The following is a 15293-nucleotide window of genomic DNA, read 5'->3' as shown; positions in this document are numbered from 1 at the left end:
GTAAATAACAAAAATGTAAAACTTCAGTTTTATCTGCTGTATTTTAACAAATTATTATAATTCCTGCTTTTGTTGCTCTAATGCTGTTACTGCCAAGGTTTTGGTGTGCCACAGACTTCAGCACCTGTTTGTGTATTTTAACTTTGTATACCATTTTAAAAACCTTATGGCTATGAGATAATATAGAAATGATTTAAAGTAAATAAGACTATGAAGTTTAATTTAAAAGAAGACACCTGAGGCTCTCTACTAGCTGAAGCCCATGCCCAGTATATTCTGGATCCTGCAGAACTATGAATCATTCACAGCCCCAAAGCCACCCCCTACTCACACAACCGTATCAGGAAAGACAGCAATGATCAGTTTGGTAATACAGATATCTATTTTATTAAAAAAGTTACAAACAGGTGAACTGTAGGGTCATCTTACAAAATAAGAATGACTGAAATCAGAAAAAAAGGTGATGTTTAAGCTTACAAAGTATCAGTTCTAGTTTCGTGTTTGCTATTCCAGATTTCACTTATCACCCCTAAGGATACAGTACATCCGATAGGTTCAGTTTCATTTTAGGTACTTTGAGGCATCATGTAAAGTTGGCTGCACCCTTGCAAAAGATACAACTGCACCCTCACCAAAGTATTTTGTTTCTTGACAGATAACAGGCAGCTGCATTTCTACACCCTGAGCAGCAACTCTGGAAAGAACACTGTGTAGAAGCAAAACTCCCACTTTGCAGCAAAGAGATGTGTGTGTGGGGGGGGGGGGTTATACACAGCATAAAACACTGCCTTTTCATTCAGTAAGAAGATAGCTTATGTGGAATGGTTTAGGAGACACCTAAAAGTGGCCAGTGTTTCAAGAGCCCCAGTATAGCAATTTGAACAATGTGCAGATGACAAGGACAAAGAGTCCAACTCACCAGAACTTCTCAAGCCTCAGCAAATCCAAAAAGCTGCAAATCGGGGTGTGGGGTGGGTGGAGGTTACACAACTTTCCTTTTGGGGCACACAGTGTGCAGGAAATACTGTGTGCCTTACTCTGCTATGAGAAATTTCAACTGTTTGGTATTTTATTCCAAGATATGCCAAAAAGATTTGAGATTTGCCTTCCTGTTAATATACCAAGCCAAAATACAAAGGAAACAGCAACTAGGGTCAGTGGCCATCCAACATTTCTGCCCTATCTATTTAGAAAATTCTTTATTCCCTTGGCACGTCGATTAACACATTATCATGCAATATTCTATGAGAACAGCTTGAAGTCCTCCATTAAAGTGCAAATGTAACCCTGTGGCAAATTTAGGAATCCAGAAACACAAGATGGAAAAAAAAAACCCTTGCATTTTGTACTTCCTCAGATACAAATGGGATCCAGGAGCTAACATGCTGGTGTCCTAGTTTAGTTTAAATTACAAACTGACTTTCAGTATGGGCACTTCATGACTAGTGCTCATTGCCAATAACACTCAACTATGACAAGACAAAAGAATCAGGATTGAAACCCACATGAGACATGTTCAAATGGCTTAAGCTGAGCTCTTAAACCAGCAATTTTGGTGCAGTCAAATGAGCTATTCATCTCAGAGATCAGGGGAAGGTCAGGAAGAGAGAACTGAAGAAAGTGGATACATCTTAAAATGAACGGTAGGAGAAAAAATTCCAACTTAGGACAAAGTTGTTTCACCAGCTTTTTAAAAACCTCAATAGTTTCTATGCTCTTTATTTTGTGTAATACCTGTGTTTGTTTAAGGACTTCAAGTATCCAGATAAATCACATGATGTTGGAAAACCGTGCAGAAGGCAATGGCCAAGTCAAGCATTTTCATATGGAGCCGACTGTTCACACTGTTGGCCAGTTATACCAAATAATGCTTGCTTGCTAGAAACTGAAAAAGCAGCAGTGTCACAAAGCACCCAAAACCCCCCACCCCAAATCAACAACATCCCCCGCTAACAGATATTGCTTCAAAATATTATTAGAAGAGACAATATTTAAGAACTAGAAAATGTAAAGTCATTTTTATTTGCATTTGATTTACATGTGCAGAAGTCTGCCAGATGCCATCTTGATCCTGCTAAGCAAAGCAGGGTTAGCTTTTGCTTAAGAAACACAAACCCTGTGGGGGGGACATATCATCCCTTTTCCAAGAACAGAAGTCAAAAGTTGGAAGCTGAACAGAAAGGAAACATACTGGTGATCTTCACCGCTTCTTGCATCAGTTGAAAGACAAAAATATGAATGCCACATGATAACAGAGGGTTGGGGGGGGGGGGTGTTAACCACATTTAGTGGACGCTGCCACTCCTTGTCAAATAGCTACCTTTGTATCAGGCCATCACTACCACAAGTCACCACATTGCTGCGAAAAGGGATTTTACATCCTTACAATGCAAGATGAATCTTCAGTATCTTTCTATGACACATAAACGGAACATTTCCAAGTTATCAGCCAATGACATTTTGGAGGAGGACTTTTTTTTTTTTTTGCAAAATCAAGCACGGATGTGAGGTAATATACAGAAGTAACCATTTGTTTAAGGCTCACTTTTTATTTCTCCATTAAAACTTTCTCTTAAAAAGGCATTGAGTAGGTAATACTGAGTTAAGTTTAATAAATACAAGTTTTGGAAATCAATTAAAGAAATCAAAATATTAGAAAAAATGAACTCTTGCATATTAGCCATTAATAGGAACTTAGAAAGCTATTTGTTTTTTTTTAAAAAAAGGAGGACCAAGAGATAAAGAACAGATTTCAAACATATGGTAAACATGCTAAGCAATTTCTGTCACAGGCCTACTGTTCTCCGCAGCTGCCACTGCCAAACGTTTGCACGCCAATGCCTGGAAATGTGCTCTAAAGAGAGAGAAAGAGAGACAGAGAGGGTTTTGCAAGGCTCAGTTCTGCAGCCTGGGCTGAAAGAGTTCTCCAAAGCAGCATCTGTGCAAATTTCCTCTGAGTTTTATCTGCAGTTAAGAAAAAGAATGAAGTTAGAGGCAGGTACATACTTTTGTCATTAAAGCCAAGTGTGCAACAGAAAAGCAGTATAGAAATGTTTTAAATACCTACATCCATTTGGGCAACTTTTTCCCTCTTTATGAAAAGCTTCAATAAGCTCAATGGCACAGCCTCACCAAGGCCATGCTGCTGTGCCTCTGACACGCCCGCCCCCAACCTAAATACATGCCACTGGTTTCATCCCTCTGACTCTCTTCATTCAGCATACAAAACTCCAGAAGTATAGGATGAGAAAATGGCGCCTGGGGGAAAATGGTGCCTGCACACCCCCTCCCCCCTCCCTTTTTCTACGGGCAAAGCAGCTGGCTGAAAAAAAACTTTGCTGGCTGAAGAAGTAGCCTGGCTGGGGCAAGGGAGGAAAGGGGAGGGGTTGGGGGCGATTTTCCGTCCCCTTATAGCTACGCCTCTGCAAAACTCAAATGTCTTTAAGAGCACAGTTCATTCTGGAGCACAGTGACTTCTAAACTTCTTACATTGTGTGAAACCCCCACAATACAAAGTTAAGCAACTCCAGTCAGATTTACACTGCTGAGAGGGGACTGCAGGAGCCAATGAATGCCAGCTTTTAAAAAACACATGAAGCCCCAGAGATCCTTTTCTATCAAGGAAAAAGAGACAAATAATCCTGAGCAGAGCAAGCCCCCTACTTCATACTTCAAGACATTCCTAAGATACTACCATGGCTTTTTGTATTCAACCCTCAAGACTCTGGACAATGTTCTCCACCTCGTGAATTTTGAAAGGTAGCACAAGAACTATCAGCTGCTGAAAACGCACCTTTGGGCAGAAAATTCCATATAAAGCTTAAGAGGCAGGAGTTGGAGAGAAACGGCAGGTCAGCTGACCTTCTCAAAGGAGTGGAAGGCTACACCTTTATTTCATTTGAAGCAACAGATACAGACTTCAACACAAATGTACACCAAAGCAGGCCATTGGTGCAGTCATTCTGAAACACTGATACAGTGGTTAACACAGCACAACCCTTCTGTAACCTCTCATTTATTTCAAGTCAACGGGCTGCCTCACCTTACAGAGAAGCATATTTGGTGCTGGTAGCTTCTCACGCGCTTCTATTATTAATGTGATTTGCATGGCTGGATTTATGTTTAGATAACAGCCTGCATGAGAACTTTTGCTTTACAGCTGATGGACACCTACCTTGAAGACAAGCAACACAGCCTGTTGCACGGTAGCTTGATCCACATTCCATACCAGACAGCCCACTTGCACTTCTTGAGGTATGAGGAAAACAACTTTATCGACCAAGCTGACCAGCAGCCAGAGGCAAGGCTGAGCAGACACAGCTTCATTTTTGGAGTCATTCCCCTCTGGTCAAATTGCACAACTCATTGCAACTGGCAAGACCATCACAGTCTTCCTACTTACAGAAAAGCCTTGTGCTCTGAGAACCAAAAACTGCTATTAGAAAATAGGAATTTGAACCCCTGTGAATGTGTCTGCTGTTCCCAGAGAGCCTTATTAAGCCAAATGGTGATACTATGACAAGTAGCTCTAGGATGCTGTGGAATAAAGATTTCTCTGGTCTATAGTATCCATTGCAGCAGGCCATGTTACACCTTTTAGGTAGGTAGTGCTAATAACTTGGGTACAAAAGCCAATGTTTACACTTTTGTGTATTTACAGTGTAACAGGACTATGCTATAACTATCCCTTTCTGCTACTGTTTAATCTATGTACCAAAATAAAGAAAACATGTTTTATGATGGACATTTTCAAATCCATGTAAATAAGATAGATGTTTTCAGGCTAGATAACCAGGACTCTGCTGGACACTCAGCAGCAAGCCATTCTATCAGGGCAGCAAAGAGTCCAAAGATAAACAGCAAAGTATTTGTTTGCAGGCAAAATGTCCTGAGTTCCATCTATTGGATCTCAAGCAGCAGGGCTGCAGAAGCCACCTGCTGAAGGCCCCAGAGTGGTATTGGGCTAGTCAGACCAATAACCTGACTCAGCCTATACCAGACTCATGCCAGATAAATCGCTACAATTATCTGTGATCCAAACTGAAGATGGTAACAGAGCTGGTAAGCATTTTCTGTAAACCTTTGAATTTTGTAATGCTGCCCAGGAAGAGACAGTGATCAGAGCGCTAGACTTTAAGACACCCAAGCCTAGATCCTGGCCCTCAGTTTTCAACAGATAGCCTTAGGCCTCTTGTCAATTGTTAAATGAACCAATTCTGTCCCTATTCAACATCAATCATGGGACTGCAGCAAGAAAAGCAATGCACACACAATTTCTTCCAGAACCATTCTACTACAATTCACCTTGAATCTCCCACTTATCAATTTCACCTTTCTTAGCCACAAATATTCCACCAACCTGCTCTGTATGGCCATGATTGAGGTTTCGCTCACTGTCTCTCTCACTGAACAACGCAAGTAGTACAACACTGATCTTGCTTTTCAGGCAGTGATGCATAGTTCATTTGCCTGACGATCTCCGCAAACAGTTCGTCCACCATGGTCTTGCTCTTGGCAGATGTCTCCATGAAGGGGCAGCCCCACTCTTGAGCCAGCGCTCGGCCTTCTGCTGACAAGACCTCCCTCTCTGATTCCAGGTCCACTTTATTCCCAACTAGAATGAGAGGAACCTTTTCATATCTCTTCACACGGACAATTTGGTCCCTCATTGGCTTAATGTCCTGACAAAGAAATTCAACTGGTTAATGCCCTGGTTGAAACTCAACAACACAGTTAAAACTTAGTGACATAAAAAACCCAAGACACTCTACAACAGTTAATACCAAATTTTAAAAATGTAGTTAATTATACTGAGCTAGCATGAAATATATCATGTTACAGGATGTAAAAGTTCAGAGAAGGGAGCAGGCAACCACCCTAACATCTTCAGGTGCGCCAAGTGTTTGTTTAGTACCTAAAATAATTTAAACAGAATTGGGAGAGGCCAGTCTATTTCTGAAATTTAAGCAATGACAAAACATGAGAATTCAATGAGGCAAGGAAAGAAAGCAAAGCAGTAAGAGCCTTTCAGGTACTTGACAGTTCTCTTGGTTTTAATGCCTGCCTGGGACAAGAATGAAGGAGTGGGCAGTCTCAAACTCCTGACAGAGCAAAATGAGTGAGTGGACAGCAATATCTAGATGTGGGGAGGTTAAGAACACCTCCACAACAACCTTCAAGAAGACATATGACAAAACTCTTCTAATCCTACTGTGCCATTATTACTATAAGATCCATGTAAGATCTATATCATCTTGCAGTTGGCAGACACAGAACTTAATCCAGTTGCACTGGAATGTTATGCCTTTCAATTAGCAATGCTAGTTTTAAAAGCTTCCAAACAACTGTAAGAGCAAGAAAGCAAGGCTGGCCCGCTTTAGGGCAAGAAAACCGTCCAATGAAGCAGGACAGAAGACCCAGATGGTTGTTTTTCTACTGAAACACACACAATACCTTGAGCAGAAAAGAAATGTAAACCAATGTGATAAGAAAGGAATGCCAAGGAAAAGGGGCTGGAATTCAGATACTATTTATCAAGCTTCTCAGCCCTTTTCATATGCTCTGCTTCTGCCTCTTCGAGTGGGTGTAACAGGCTCTGCCAAGAAATCGAAGTCTGCCCAACTCAGCAAAGCCGCTGGTGCCAGGAAGCAACACTGTACAGCTTTCAAAAGCAGCTTCTCTGTCTCTCTCCTGTTAGCTGTTTGGTGCTTACAAACTCAAGCTTTAGTTGCTCTATTGCAGCTCCGTATGCTTGGGCTTCACACAGGAAATCAGCCAATAAAGCAGACACTCCCTCCCCTCCTGTGCAAATCAAGCCTGAAAACCCAAGAAGCCAGAACTAACACTTGAGATGGCTGGCCAGCAAGAGTCAGGCATATGAGCAAAGAGTGCCATTTATTAAAATGAACACAGATTAAGCTGTTCAGCAAGAAAAAAATGGGAAGAGGCCTGAGGGACTTTCTGAGATCAAGTGACACATTTGTGGGCTGAGCGTATCTAAAGACTGAAAGACCATTTTCTTGCAAAAATTCAGAAACAAAATTTCACATTTCCTGACAGGGTTCTATATCTCAAAGCAGCAATGACATTTAGTACACGAGAATCATGATTCCTTCCATTTGAAACCATTTCTGGAATATAAAATGTAAACAATGCTTAAAAATGGGTTACTGATAAAATATTATTATGCAATAGATCACAATCACAGATGGAGCAGTGGCAATCACTCAGTGCCTTCTGAAGCACTTTTAATAACAGTGTGACTTTCTTCTTTAATTATCCACTCATTTTTAGGAATCAAGACCCATCCCAACAGAATTTCCCTTTTAAAAAGTACAGCTGTATATGTTACCTGGAAAGATTGTTGGTTTACCAGGCTGTAAACTAGGATGAAACCCTGGCCATTTTTAATATACAGATCTCGCATGGAAGCAAATTGTTCAGTCCCTGCTGTATCCAAGATTTCAAGTACTGATGGGGAACAGTCCACTTCAATCTCCTTGCGATAGAAGTCTTCAATGGTGGGGTCATATTTCTCAATGAACGTCCCAGTTACAAACTGTACAGTCAAGGCTGACTTACCCACCCCCCCACTCCCTAAAACCACGACTTTGTACTCCCTCATGGGCGTTGTCTTTCTCTCTGCACAGCATAAAACAGGAATGCTGCAAACTGGGGAGCAGCTGGTGGGTTGGGGGGCAACACTGCAAAAGGAGAAAGGAGGACTTCTGTTGCAAGTGAGGAGTTTCAGTTTGTGGATTTGGTGCAGGTGACAAGTTTTTGTGTTGCTTCTTACTTCTTGCAAAGAAAAAGTGATGACTCTACAGCGGATTCGTGACCAATCTTAACTGCAGAAATGGGATGCAGAAAATAGTGAAACTCAGGCTCAAAGGCTGTCTGTAGGAAGAACTTGGGTATAAACTGAAACACCCAATGAATAAAGAAGGGATGGCCAAAGAAAGAAGAACGGAAAATTGGAGAAGAGGAGAATGAAGGAGGAGAAACGGGCGAGTTTATGAGTGTCTGTGTAGTGGGAGCAAAGTTGAGGGAGGTGCCAAAACGTGCGTCTTCGGGGTGAGAGAGAACAGCCAGGCCCCAGAGAACTGCTTTGGGGGGCACCCAAGTTCGAGTCTGGGGGAAGTGGATCAAGGTTCCTCGATGGGGTCGACTGAGGCGGTCCAGGCCCCACGCGGAGGATGCTGGGAGAGGGTGTGCGGCGGCAGCGGCCCCGCTCTTTGCGGCGTCTCAGTCTGGCGGCTCCGTCCTGCCTGGAAGAAGAGAAGAGAGAGCGGGTGAGGGAGGGGCATCTCGGCGTCGCCCTCCCGGCTTCCCCTGTTCCCACTCAGGGAGCCCTTCCGCCCCGTCAGCTCAGCCGCCTGCCCGGATCGCACTTACCTGCCCCAGGCCCCGGCTGCCGCCTCACTCCATGACCAGCCGCAGCGCTCTACGGAGGGGTGGGGAACCGCCCGCCTACCCGGAAGATTTACACAGCAACACCACTTCCGGGAAGAAGGGCGGGATGGGGACGGGCCATACTGTGACACACAGCGCGCGCGCGGCCACCTCAGAGAAGCCGAGCCGTGATGATAGAGTGAGAGGGACGAGAGTACATTTCCGGTTCATGAATCTTTGTGGAAGCGGAGAACTGGAGGGTCAACACTTGGAATCTCTATGGTTATGGAAAGCTAGAGAGGGGAGAACTAATTTAGTCCGGAAGTCCGATGGGGTGTGGTTGTAATTCCTCCCCCCGCCCCAGGAGGGCTGGCCGGAACACGAATATTGAGACTTTGAGATACTGCAAAGATTAGAACAATCCAGGTTACAGGACTTCCGGTACATGGAGTTATTCCGGCGCTCTACCCGTGTACAACCTCTATGGTAAAGGGTCATTTGTTGAGAATTATAATGAGCGGGGAAACTTCTAACAAATGTACTATAAGGAAAGAATGAGCGTTGAGAACAGAGGGCGAGATGCCTGAAGACCCATTGGATATAATGGGAGCTGGGGATGATTGTTGACTTATATGGACACCACTGAAATACATTGAAGTGCAAAGCAGTCAAATGAAAATGCAGAAGGGATTTAGAAAAATCTGCTCTGAGCCTGGAATGACAGCCCCCAGGGTGGAATGCAGTTCCTGGGAAGGTCATAAGTGTTCTGGGACTGATGTGACAGCAACCAGATCTAGTAGGATGAAGTGGTTAAGTGTGTCAGACTGTTGTCTGGGAGACCAGGTTTGAATCCTCACTCATGCCATGGAAGCTCAGTGGGAGCCTTTGGACCACTCACACTCGCTCAACCTAATTTACCTCACATTGTTGTGAGGTTAAAATGGAGGAGAGAGGCAAATGTCGTAAGCCTCTTTGGGTCAATAAATAAACCAAAGGGAAGGATGATGAAGAAGAGTTTGAATTCATACCCCACCTTTCTCTCCTGCAAGGAGACTCCTTTCTCTTCCTCTCCCCACAACAGACACCTTGTGAGGTTTGTGGGGCTGAGAGAGTTCTGAGAGAACTGTGACTAGCCCAAGTTCACTCAGCAGGCTTCAAGTGCAGGTGTGGCAAAACAAATCCAGTTTATCAGATAACAGTCCATGTTCATGGTCCCTGGGAATGATGTAAGGTTTTTGGGGACTGAGATGACATGCGCCAGACTTGAAGAACAATCCCTAAGAATGGCAGAAATATTTTGGGGATGATCCATGGGAGTATGATGTCTTCCAACAGCTCCCAAAATGAGGCTGTCAGTGTTCCAATCCCAGAATACATATGCTTCTCCCAGGGACTGTCATCTCATTCTGGGAGCTGTCAATCCAGTCCCAGAGTAGTGTGTGGTTCCAGGGACCATCATTCCATTCTGGAGGCTGTCAGTCCAGTTCCAGAATGCTTGTGTTACTCCCAGGGACTGCCATTCCAGTAGCAAAGCAGTATGTTTGGTCTTAGGGACTGTCATTCCACTGTGGGGGCTGACATTCCTGTCCAAGAGCATGGATTCTACTCCCAGGTATGGCCATTCCATTCTAGGGGCAGTCATTCCAGTCTCAGAATGCTTACGCTACCCGCAGGGACAGCTATTCTACGCTGGGGGCTATTATCCCACTCCCAGATCATACCTGGCCCCTAGGATAGTCCTGCCAGTCTGGAGGCTGTCATTCCTTCCTACAGCATGAATTCTGCTTCTTGGGTCTGCCATTCCACTCTGGAAACCTGCCATTCCACTCTGATAACTGCCTTTCTTGCACATGTGAATACTAACAAAATAAAAGACTCCTTTTTGCTTTATATCTTCTGGAAGTCTTCATACTTTTCTGCTCAAGTGTCACTCAGCCAACGCCACTAGATGTCAGTACAGGATTTAAACAGGATCCCCAGACTGGAGATGTACAGTAATAATGACCTTGGATGATTCAGCCAAATGTCTGATAAAAGTTGTTTTGTAATCGGGGATTTCCTGATTTAAAAAAAAAATGAAGATAGTGTGGAAGCTCAATCGTGCTATAAGGGGCAATAAAGAGCTTCTTTGTTTCTTGTAAAAAAGTTTCTTCCTTTAAATAATCTTTAACACTTGTTTGCAAAAACCAGCCCACAGCAGAACAAGAAGAGCTATTGCAACAGGATTAATAGCAGTGCTAAATATGTGACACAGGGTAGGAGCTAAATAATCGTGTGGTGAATCTTATGGATTGCCAATTGCTTTTTTCTTAAGAGCTTGTATAATGGGCAGACATTTGATAGTCAATTCTTTTCCTGAGTATGGCGAATCAGTGATGGACACAGTTTTGCCCATGGAATGCAGATATTAAAGCCAGAGTTATGACAGAAAAAAAGTTATCAAAGCATGAGGGATTACTTTGAGCCTGAACACACTTCCATACCAGTTTTAAATACTTATCCTTTGAGCGCTGTCCTGAACATTATGCTGTTGAATGACCAAAAAGCAATCCTGTATCTCTGACATCTTTCTGCAGGAGAAACTGATGGCTCTCTTTTCAAACAGGTTGGAGATCATCTCCTAGAATAGGGGTCAGCAACCTTTTTATAATTGAAGAGCCCTGCCAAATTACATCAACATTCAAAACGAGAGACCAACCAAGAGCTGAATGGGAACTGAGAACCTGCAATTCATGTGTGACTTACAAAGGGTGGTGACCCCTGACCCAATGCCTGTATTCCATGATGTGTGAGCTGGGCAACAAACTGCTTCTGTGTTTTTGGGGATAGGAGAAGCAGCCACTTTAAGCCTTCATGTTGCCGACAGTTTATTTTGTACTTCTATATAGGTTTGTGATTGAATTTGCTACATACTGTCATGGTGGATTTTTCCATATTCCTTCCTGCAGCCATTATATCATGTATTGGATATGAAATGCCTCATAAAGTCTTAATTTTGCACTTGAATCAGTAATCCTTGATTGAATCATCAATCTGCTGTAAAAAAAAGAATGCCCAAAGGTAATAGCAGGGTATGTAGGAAAGGATTTTACCATAGAGAGATGAGAGAGCTGGCATTAGTCACATCACAGCCGCTCCCCCCCCCCCCCCCCATGTCATCCAATCAGACTGACGTGACATCTGCCCAAGGCCTATGTGCTTAAGAAGAGAGACAAACATCGCCCCTCAAATTAATTTCTTGAGGTGCTGCCTTCAGTCTGCTGGGCAGCTGGTTTGGACTTGGTGACAAGGAAAGCTATCACTTCCCTCAGAGCACAATTTCTCCTTTTGCCAGAGTTAGAACATAAGACAACGTTTGCTGGATCAGCCCCAAAACAAGTTCAGCATTTGGTTTCTAATAAGGGCCATGCAGGCGTTTCTGGGAAGCTCACAGAGTGCATCATGGAAATGCCATTCTGTCAGCAGTAGCTTGTACTCACAGGAGGGGGCTGGGTGTGGCTCAGTGGTTGAGCACCAACATTGCGTGCAGAAAGTCCCAGGTTCAATTTCTGGCATCTGTAGCTATCAAGTGTTTCAGGGTAGGGGTTCAGCCTGAGACCGTGGAGGCAAAAGACTCTAGTATTGAACTAAATGGGCTAATGTGACAACATAGAGCACCTCATATATTGCCCTCCACATGTGTCTATTCTGACTAAAATGGAAAGGAATGCATCCCTGCTGCCTAACTGCTAGGCAAATGCTTCAGACAAACACAGACCCAGAGAGACTGGGGAGTGGGGTTAAACACCCCCCCCCACACTCAATAACACCCACCCCCATAAATTCCCTCCATCTCTTCTAAAAATGCATTTTGCCCACTTTGGTACTAAGCCTAGAAACCCAGCTGTGCACAAAATTACTGGTAGGCATAGGGTTGGGAGGTAAACAGCCCCTTTCTTTATCTTTCCCTGCAAATGCCTCCCACCCCTACATTAATATTATGGCTGATATGCTTTTGAGAGCATTGTTTGTGGGTAATAAGGATGTACACAGAATTTTATTTGAGTTTGAGTAATTTTATTCTTTAGCAATTGTTTGAGGTCATTCCAGCGTATTTGGACTTCTAATTGTATTTTGGTGATATTTACATTATTTTCAGAGGGAAACATTTTCGCTTGTGTTTTTTCTTCCAAACAACTAGGATGAACCATATCATCCCAAGTAGAACACCTTCTGATTTTAGAGACAGAAGGGACTGAAAAGGCATATAAAGAGCCAACCTCTCAACACAGGCAGAGAGATAAGCTGCCGGTTAGGTGAGGAGAAGCCGGTTTGCTTCTCCTCACCTATATGCACTATATATTGGTAAAATAAATATCGTCTCTCTGATTTTCATGTGAGTGGGCAAAGTCATACATAAATGAGTGCCCCATAGCTGCTTTTAGATAAGATAGCCTTGGATAGAGATCCAGTCCTTATCTCCCCTTGCTCACTGTGTGTGTGTGTGTGTGTGTGTGTGTTTATTGTTACAGAGTGCAAGTTTTGGGCCGTTTCCGCACGGACAAAAGGAGCGACGCGATGACGTCGTAAATAGCAACGCATCCGCGAAAAAGCGTTCGCACAGACAGGCGGAGCTGCATGCGTCAGGAGCCCCGCAGAAATGTGACGGTTTGCACAGAAGCGCTGCGGAAGCGGTGTCTCGCCACGCTCCGCTGCGGCTGCGCACTCGCGAAGCAGCGCGATTGGCTGACGTGACTGCCCTGATGTCCTGCCCGTCCCCCCATCTGTATCATTGCCTCCCCTCCCAGCTACCGTCAGTCCCAGTTCATGTTACCTCCGGGTGAGACCAGAGTATTGCATGGGCAGCCACCATCCTGCACAGGCGACATGGCTCTGGGAAAGGTGCTTGACCATGCAGGGAAATCACCAGGGACAAACGTGTGTGTGGGGGGGGGGACGGGACGGTGACCAAGCTTGGCCTTTTGGCAGTCGCCATTGTTGAGAACGGCTCCGTGGCGGCGGTTCGCACGGCTGCGGCGTTGGTGCGTCACATGTGGAAAAAAAAAGAAGCGGCCTTCGGCGGTTTTTAATACGGCGCCTTCGCAGCGATTAAAGCGTTACCATGCGAATCAGGCGCGACTGCGCACCTCCGCTGTTTCCATCTCCGTCCCATCCTGCCTTCTTCCAAAGAGAGCATATAATCATACCAATGCCCAGTAAGTGGACTGACTCATGCAAGAAGCACTGCTGTTTGTATACAGTAGGGATGCCCAACTCTGGCCCTCCAGAGGTTCATGGACTTTGATTCCCATCAGCAGGGGCTGATGGGAATCATAGTCCATGAATCTCTGGAGGGCCAGAGTTGGACACTCCTGGTATAGCGTGAAAGATCTCACCAAGCTAGTAAACCAGCAATGTGATTGGAAGAAACTCAACACAAACACAATACAAACACAATGTGATTGGAAGAAACACAATACTTGGGGCTCAACTGTATGGTGTGCACAAGTGTTTTGGTTGGATGATGTGATTGTCAGACACATGTCTTTTGAGTCACTCTCACCCTTGCTGTTCCAGGGAAATAGAAAGTTAAAGACAGCATTGAGAAATTGATACTGAAAGCAGAGCGTGGCTTCAGACACTGCTCTGCTGCCAAAAATACCTTTCCAGCATGGCCTTTGGTTCCTTATTGAAAGTCAGAAGAAATTTCATTTTGATTAGTTACCCTTCTGAAGTTAATGACCCAGGTATGTTCAGATTGGATTTCGGTTATTTTTGGTCCAAATGTTCATGCTCAGTTGGTATAACATCTAATTCTGTTCTTGCAAGTATTTTTTGAAATATGTATTCATAACAATACAAAAAGACTGTATTTCTTACATTTATATGAAAACGTAAAGTGGAACATTATTACACTGTTATTCTGTTAGCTGTGTTAAATGCACTTCACTTGGCTTCTTGAAGTCTTCCACCAAGCCCCCTTTTCGAGTCAATCTGTGGCAAAAGACTTTGCATGCTGAGTAGATACAAGCTCATGAACATCTGCTGCTGTGCTTTCCCCTGCCCTCTGCTTTGGAATGCCAAAAGACCAAGGAAAAGGGACCCTCGTCTGCTCCTGTGCATTTTACAACATCTTGATCTGCAGCCCTCCACTGGCAAAAAGTTTCAGAACATGGAGATAAAAGTCACCAGCTTATGACTGAAGATTGGGCTGCTGTTAAAAGCACAGGAGCAGAGGGTGACTAAATGTTGCCATCCTTCTAGGTCTGTCTTGCTTTTTCCATTTCTGCTGCCTCTTTTCCCCAGGACCTTGCCCTTGGGAATGGGGGAACCTGTGATTCATTCTCTCTCTGATCTTGTTCCAAATAGCGTCAGTGCCAGAGCACAATGACATTTTCTGCTGGCAGGGTAACCACAAAGCCTCACATCTGCTGGGCTGATTGCACAAGGCAGGACTTTCCCAACCAAGCAGGGTGTGGCCTCCGGAAGCCTGCTCCCTATTGCAAAGGCCGTGCCTTGGCATCAGACTTCCATCCCATTCCTGGTGAGCCTGGATCCAGTTGCAAGTTGCAACCAGTTTCTTCTGCAAACGGGTGGCAGGGCAAGGCAACTGCAGGGCTGCAAGAGCCCAGTGGCCCCTTCAGGATGGCCGTCTGAGAGGTCACTTGGGGCACATTTTCAACAGCTCTTCCAACAGCATGCTTTCATTTTTATTTTTTTTGCCACCTGGAAAACTAGAAGTGAAAATGTGCTTTTAACAAAAAATTATTGGATTTCACTCCACAATAAACCAGCACTCCTCCCCCCCCACACCACACACACACACTAATTGCCTTGGGAACAAACAGCCTCACACTAGTATCCAAACTTTGGGCCAAAGATCCTTCATATCGCTGCCATATTACCTCCCTGAAGCGAGCAGT

General features: G+C 44.3%; 1 protein-coding gene across 1 annotated transcript; it reads right to left on the bottom strand.

The window, feature by feature from the left end:
* Window positions 1-363: 363 nt before the first annotated feature.
* Window positions 364-8528, bottom strand: RAP2C (RAP2C, member of RAS oncogene family). The gene is made up of 4 exons (XM_048514448.1): window positions 8395-8528; window positions 7352-8267; window positions 5360-5681; window positions 364-2964 (listed from the first exon to the last, which is right to left on the bottom strand). The coding sequence occupies exons 2-3, from the start codon at window positions 7622-7624 to the stop codon at window positions 5403-5405; spliced, it is 552 nt and encodes a 183-aa protein (XP_048370405.1). The 5' UTR covers window positions 7625-8267; window positions 8395-8528; the 3' UTR covers window positions 364-2964; window positions 5360-5402.
* Between the last annotated feature and the right edge of the window lie 6765 nt (window positions 8529-15293).

This window comes from Sphaerodactylus townsendi, linkage group LG13 (assembly GCF_021028975.2).
Source record: "Sphaerodactylus townsendi isolate TG3544 linkage group LG13, MPM_Stown_v2.3, whole genome shotgun sequence".
Classification (NCBI taxonomy): Eukaryota; Metazoa; Chordata; class Lepidosauria; order Squamata; family Sphaerodactylidae; genus Sphaerodactylus; species Sphaerodactylus townsendi.
The sequence above is the reverse complement of the archived record's forward strand: the minus strand, read 5'-3'. Positions and strand labels throughout refer to the sequence as shown.

Excerpts from the sequence above, each read along its gene's own strand:
- RAP2C (XM_048514448.1), bottom strand. The coding sequence starts at position 7,624 with ATGAGGGAGTACAAAGTCGTGGTTTTAGGGAGTGGGGGGGTGGGTAAG. Across the intron at positions 5,682-7,351 it reads TAAACCAACAATCTTTCCAG|GACATTAAGCCAATGAGGGA; the intron begins GTAACATATACA and ends TTTCTTTGTCAG.